This window comes from Mustela nivalis (assembly GCF_964662115.1).
Source record: "Mustela nivalis genome assembly, chromosome: 13".
Taxonomy (NCBI): domain Eukaryota; kingdom Metazoa; phylum Chordata; class Mammalia; order Carnivora; family Mustelidae; genus Mustela; species Mustela nivalis.
The window spans coordinates 66,781,513-66,788,886 of record NC_139032.1 but is presented as its reverse complement, the minus strand read 5'-3'; the positions used below and the strand labels follow the sequence as shown (position 1 = coordinate 66,788,886).

Below are 7,374 nucleotides of genomic sequence, written 5' to 3'. Positions count from 1 at the left end.
GCAATCACACAGTTAATGAACACTGGTTGGGTTTATTGCTGACCATTGTCCCATCTGATTAACATGCTTCTTTCCATTTTTTAATATGCAATTGATTATTATTGAGTCTTTTCGACTAGGAGTCAGGCTATTTTTACAAGTTAGCTAACCAAATCTCTGATATAATGCATTCCTTATTGCTTTTATAGTTCATAAAACATTTCAGATAATTAGGGATGACAAGCAGGCTTGAGTTTGGGCCTAGGCTTTGCAACATATTAATTATATAACTTTAGGCTTTAACTCTCTTTGGTTAGCTTAGATTAATTTCTTACTTTTAAAATGATCATACATGTGGGGTTTAAGTGAGGTGATGTGTGAAATCAGCCTCAAAAATTGCTGGTCCAGAATGGTGAATACAATATATTCTTCTTCAAACTTCACTTCCCAGCTGTTTATTTCACTTTTTTACTTTTTCTCTCTTCTTCCCCTTTATTTTCCTTCTTCCTTCTCATTGGGTCCATGGCAAATATTTATATGTGCATTGGTGAACTTGGACTTACTGGGATAGATAAATTATTATGCTTAAAAATTTCTTTGAATTCTTACAGGTAAGAGGAAGTAAAATGGAATGGGAAAATCAAACCATTCTGGTGGAATTCTTCTTAAAGGGGCTTTCTGGTTACCCAAGTCTTGAGCTACTCTTTTTTGTGCTAATCTTAATAATGTATGTTTTCATCCTTCTGGGCAATGGCACCCTTATTTTAATCAGCATCTTGGACTCCCACCTTCACACCCCTATGTATTTCTTCCTGGGGAACCTCTCCTTCTTGGACATCTGCTACACTAGCACCTCCATTCCCTCCACGCTGGTAAGCTTCCTCTCAGAGAGAAAGACCATCTCCTTCTCTGGCTGTGTGGTGCAGATGTTCCTTGGCCTGGCCATGGGGACAACAGAGTGTGTGCTCCTGGGCATGATGGCCTTTGACCGGTATGTGGCTATCTGCAACCCCCTAAGATACCCTGTCATCATGAGCAAGGATTCCTATGTGCCCATGGCAGCTGGGTCCTGGATCATAGGAGTCATCAACTCTGCGGTACAAACTGTGTTTGTAGTACGATTGCCTTTCTGTAGGAATAACGTCATCAATCACTTCTCCTGTGAAATTCTGGCTGTCATGAAACTGGCCTGTGCTGACATCTCAGGCAATGAGTTCATCATGCTTGTGGCCACAACATTATTCACTTTGATGCCCCTGCTTTTGATTGTCATCTCTTACTCATTAATCATCTCTAGCATCCTCAAGATCCCTACTTCTGAGGGGAGAAGCAAAGCTTTCTCCACCTGCTCAGCCCACCTGACTGTGGTGATAATATTCTATGGAACCATTCTCTTCATGTACATGAAGCCCAAGTCTAAAGAGACACTTAATTCAGATGACTTGGATGCTACAGACAAACTTATATCTCTGTTCTATGGGGTTATGACTCCCATGATGAATCCTTTAATCTATAGTCTCAGAAACAAGGATGTGAAGGAGGCAATGAAATATCTATTTAGCAGAAGGTTATTTAGCAAGTGAATGGAAAAGGTCTTGAATTGTGAACACACTGGACATTGTTGAAACTTTAGAATTATGTTAGAATTTTGGTTAATCTTACTTTTTTGTAGTTTCATATATTATTTAATTTTAATTTAATTTTTTGATGACATACAGCTTTACAGTATCATTACATGCTCATTAGAGAGAATTTGCAAGATACAGGACAGTAATGTGAGGAAAATAAAGAGATCACCTATTATTCTAACACTAGGAGATGGCTACTTTCAATCATTTTGAACAATATCTTCCATATTCTATATATATTGCAGTTTTGGAATTGGATATTATATGTCATTTTATGTTCACTTTTTTACATAGTCCTATTTCATAAGCATCACTTCATCAAATCTTTCAAAATAAAGAAGCAGCTCTTTTTTGTGTGTGAAAAAAGCAAATCAGAAAGACCCCCAAATACTATACCTACATTCTCCAGTGGAGAGCCTTATGTTGTAGTTTCACACTAATCTCAAAATCCTCCTAAGTCTTTAGAGACTATTTTCTTGCTCAATACTTGGAATGTTTTTCTGTATAACTAAGGGTGCTAAGCATTTGGGACTATTGAGGGAATGGATAAATGGGCCTTAAGGGTAGAGCCTATGCAATCAATTAGGATATCCTTGTTTTATCTCCTTTCTATGTGTCAGCTTACATGTTAGCTCTAGCATAAAGAAAATTTTACAAAATTAAAACTGGGTTAGGAAAGCAGTCTACTGGTCTAGATAATAATGTGGACAAGTGTTCGGTTGGATGGGGTCATACCCGTGCCCATTTAGAAGAAGCCACATTTCTTTGATATCCTGAGGTCATTCCAATATTTTCCAAAACTTAGAATAAGCTCTAAGTTCTTGATTTTTGGTGTAGGCCTGCATCAATGTCTTGTCTCTGTTACTAATAACTTTGTGACCTTAGTAATCCGAGGTCTGAGTAGAAGATTGAGGGATGTCAGACAGGATGTGACATTATCTCAATTTTCCTTGGCTTTCTTCTCAAATTTTTACTCTATTTGAAGAACATTTCTAATTTACAGGGGAGAGAGTGTGTGTTCAGGAGTGAGGCACATTCTAGGAAATCCATTTGGCTGGATAAATTTTACATTGATGGAACAGTGAATTCAGAGGATGTTGGACATTAACGTGTTTTACATAGGCAAATAAATATTTTTGGGATTTGGGTATATATTAATGTCACTTTTCCAAATTCAGTTTTAATTTTAGTGGCAGGAATACCAGTCATAAACTATTTTTAATTATCTCCAGCTTCAATCATAGTTATTCACAGATTAAATCTGATGACAAAGTCTATTATGACTATTGATGTATCAGTTTCACACCTTGGTGAAATACACCATAAAAACCTATTAGTTTCCATATACATGCTCATAGGACATTTTTCTCCTTAAGAGTTTCAGGTAGGTGGAAAACCTATGGAGTCAAGCATATTGTATTTGACCTATGGGCCATCTTGGATACTCAGACTCTACTTTTGTTTTTTTCTCAGAGCCTAAAATCAACTGCTTCCATGCTTTTTGGGGTGACAGATCTAGGTTCTGGTCTTATATCAGACTTACAAATTTTTTATAGAAAATTAAAGCAAGTAGAAAATTAAAAAATATATATTTATTTGACACAGAGCAAGGGAGAGAGAAAGACAGAGAGCAAGCACAAGCAAGGGGAACAACAGGCAGTGGAGAAGCAGGCTCCCCACTGAGCAAGGAACCCAGTGTGGGGCTCCAGCCCAGGGCCCTGGGATCTTGACCTGAACCAAAGGCAGCTGCTTAACCAACTGAGCCACCCAGGCGCCCCAAGTAGAAATTCTAATATGCATATTTCTTCCCATAGGAAAAGACCAGGAGTGTTTTCTCTCTCTCAGCATTGTAGAATAAAGGTCTGAAGGTCTGAAGAAAAAAAAGGCGGGTCATTTGTCTTGATGTACCCATGTGTTTACATTTGCTGGGCAAATATGTTATCACTACATGTCCTGGAAATTGTCTTGATTCTGAGTCACTTGTCATTTATACTTCCATAACACACTAAACCGTCATTTTAGTTACAGCAGTTATCCCCTTTTATTGAAATCATGTGATTATATTTTTCTCACTACCTATTGGACAGGTAGAGACTGTGTCTTGGGCATTTTTATATTCACAGATATTCTTACTATCATCTTCATTGAGTAGGTGTGCAACAAGTGTCATGTAAACAGAGGTTATCAGAAAATATAAAGCACCAAATAGAAACATGGGTAAAAGACATGAGTACATTGGAGAACAATGTGGAGATTTCTTAAGAAATTAAAAATAGATCTTCCCTATGACCCTGCAATTGCACTACTGGGTATTTACCCCAAAGATACAGATGTAGTAGAAAGAAGGGCCATCTGTACCCCAATGTTTATAGCAGCAATGACCACGGTTGCCAAACTGTGGAAAGAACCAAGATGCCCTTCAACGGACGAATGGATAAGGAAGATGTGGTCCATATACACTATGGAGTATTATGCCTCCATCAGAAAGGATGAATACCCAACTTTTGTATCAACTTGGATGGGACTGGAAGAGATTATGCTGAATGAAATAAGTCAAACAGAGAGAGTCAATTATCATATGGTTTCACTTATTTGTGGAGCATAACAAATAACATGGAGGACATGGGGAGATGGAGAGGAGAAGGGAATTGAGGGAAATTGGAGGGGGAGATGAACCATGGGAGACTATGGACTATGAAAAACAACCTGAGGGTTTTGAAGGGGCGGGGGTGGGAGGTTGGGGGAGCCAGGTGGTGGATATTATGGAGGGCACACATTGCATGCAGCACTGGGTGTGGTGCAAAAACAATGAATTCTGTTACGCTGAAAAGAAATTAAAAAAAAAAAGTTAAAAAAAAGACATGAGTACAGAACACATATAAAAGAAAATATTAAAACATACACTAGTCCATCAACAGATGAATGGATCAAGAAGATGTGGTATATATACACAATGGAATACTATGCAGCCATCAAAAGAAATGAAATCTTGCCATTTGCGACAACATGGATGGAACTAGAGGGTATCATGCTTAGCAAAATAAGTCAAGCAGAGAAAGACAACTATCATATGATCTCCCTGATATGAGGAAGTGGTGATGCAATATGGGGGCTTAAGTGGGTAGGAGAAGAATCAATGAAACAAGATGGGATTGGGAGGGAGACAAACCATAAGTGACTCTTAATTTCACAAAACAAACTGAGGGTTGCTGGGGGGAGGGGGTTTGGGAGAAGGGGGTGGGATTATGGACATTGGGGAGGGTATGTGCTTTGGTGAGTGCTGTGAAGTGTGTAAACCTGGTGATTCACAGACCTGTACCCCTGGGGATAAAAATATATGTTTATAAAAAATAAAAAATTAAAAAAAAATACACTCAAGTTAAATTTCTCTAGTAATTAAAAATTTCACTTAAAGCAATGATGAGATACTATTTTTATGTCCTTTAGATTAGAAAAAAGAAACCCTAAGCTATTTGTCAGTATTCAGTGATGATAAGAGCAAGAAAAAATCGGCAACACTGTAACACTGGTGGGAGCATAAATTAGTGTTACCTTTTAGATTCATAAGAATCTTCATTTATTTTGATGAAATCAAAGACAGAATTTAAATGTTCTGGATTCTATTTTAACAAAATAATTTGAACTTGTTTTGTTAAAATATTTCATTTATGAAGGAATTTGAAGTTGTTTCCATAAGTAAAATGAACTTATTTTGATATTTCAGTAATTTGAACTTATTTTGTTAAAAATAAATTTAAAGAGGCTCCTGGGGGCCTCAGTTGTTTAAGCATCTGAGCATAGGTCGTAATCTTTTTTTTTTTTTAAAGATTTTTATTTATTTATTTGACAGAGAGAGATCACAAGTAGGCAGAGAGGCAGGCAGAGAGAGAGGAAGGGAAGCAGGCTCCCTTCTGAGCAGAGAGCCCGATGTGGGACTTGATCCCAGGACCCTGAGATCATGACCCGAGCCAAAGGCAGCAGATTAACTGACTGAGCCACCCAGGCGCCCCCCCCCTTTTTAAAGATTTTTATTTATTTAAGCATAGGTCATAATCTTGATCAAACCCAATGTCTGGCTCCACACTCAGTCAGGAGTCTGCTTGAGGTTCTTTCCCTCTCTGTCTGCCCCCCCCCCCAAATAAATAAATATTGAAAAAAATTTTTAAAAGATCATTCAAAAGTATCTAGCTTTAAGGTGTGTCTTTGGATGCTCAGAAGAGCAAATGATTTTAGCTTGATTTATTATATTTTTTTAGTCTTTTTTTAAAGTAGGCTCCATGCCCAGTGTAGAGCCCAATGTGGGGCTTGAACTCATGACCCTGACATCTAGACCTGGGCTAAGATTAACCGACTGAGCCACACAAGCCACCCTATTACATGTTTTATAATGAAAATCAGGCTCCTTTCTGAACTATGGTTATCACTAAGTTGTTTAGTTATAATTTATTTTCAACCTCGTTTTTTAAACCTTTATGTATTACCTGACTATATCTTTTCCTTTCTTGCCTAATCTTTTCCCGTCTTCCTTCCTTCAAGAAAAGAAAATTCTTCCTTCAAGAGTGTGTATTTCTGGGACGCCTGGGTGGCTCAGTTGGTTAAGCAGCTGCCTTCGGCTCAGGTCATGATCCCAGCGTCCTGGGATCGAGTCCCACATCGGGCTCCTTGCTCAGCAGGGAGCCTGCTTCTCCCTCTGCCTCTGCCTGCCACTCTGTCTGCTTGTGCTCACTCTCTCTCCCTCTGATAAATAAATAAAATCTTTAAAAAAAAAATAAGAGTGTGTATTTCTTTAGGAATATTTGCAATGTAAAATATATTTATTAAAAAAGTCAACTTTTACTAGAAGCTAAATTATAAAGTAAACTTAAAATTGTATAGGAAATAATCCATACTTCTAAAATGGTTGAGTGTGAGTGTGCACATGTATGCATTTGTGTGTGTGTATGTGTGTTTGTATATGTGTAAGAGAGAGGGAGAAAGATGGAAAGATTGAGAGATAATTCAGCTGGGAAATTTTGATGACAATACATGAGCTCCTTTATGATTTTTGTGTGAAACAGAGTAATAGGCCTCCTGTAATTAGGTCTTTAGGGCTTTATTTCTGAAGTCTCATACATTTTATCCATATTTCATTCATGAAGCAATTTAATGTTGTACACAAAGATTTAGAGAAGTCCTTAAGAACATTTAAAAAAGCACGGAGCTGGTTCTTTAGTTATTTGTGGGTCTCCACAATGGGACAGTATTTCAATCTAGGCTTCATGGGCACATTGCCCCGTTCCTGAAATTAACGGCTGTTAATTTTCTTCCTTTTTTTTTTTTAAATAGAGGAATATAATGGTGCTTCCATTGATCTAGAAGAATTTATCTCCATAATCACACTTGTAACAATCATGTTTCTACAAATGTCAAACAATCAAAGAATTTCTATGACAAAATGATTACTCACCAGGAACTGCCTCTTTGGAGCCTCAGCTACTAATGAGGAGTTATAAAGATTGGCTGCCAATAGAAAAACGATGAAATTATCTGTTATTGCTGCAACCTAGAAGGATAGGCCGTGTCTGGTTTGAAGGTAAGTTACTGCAAAGACAGGAAACAAACTCATCATCTATAAGCAAGAATTGGACTGATGGGTGAAAGGTGCCAAGTTTGAAAATGGAATTTTTTCTTCACTGAGGAGAGACTGTTAGAAATAGAGTTTAGAGGTCTATTCACTGAGATGTAGTGGGGAAGAAAGAGCTTTAAGACCAAAAGAACACTTCTGCAT

The 7,374-nt window shown here is 37.6% G+C and overlaps 1 protein-coding gene across 1 annotated transcript; it reads left to right on the top strand.

The window, feature by feature from the left end:
* Positions 1–605: 605 nt before the first annotated feature.
* On the top strand, positions 606–1,562 carry LOC309846246 (olfactory receptor 13C9; the record flags this gene model as incomplete). Its single annotated transcript, XM_082695108.1, has 1 exon — positions 606–1,562. One exon carries the CDS (start codon positions 606–608, stop codon positions 1,560–1,562), a length of 957 nt encoding a protein of 318 aa, XP_082551234.1.
* Positions 1,563–7,374: the final 5,812 nt, after the last annotated feature.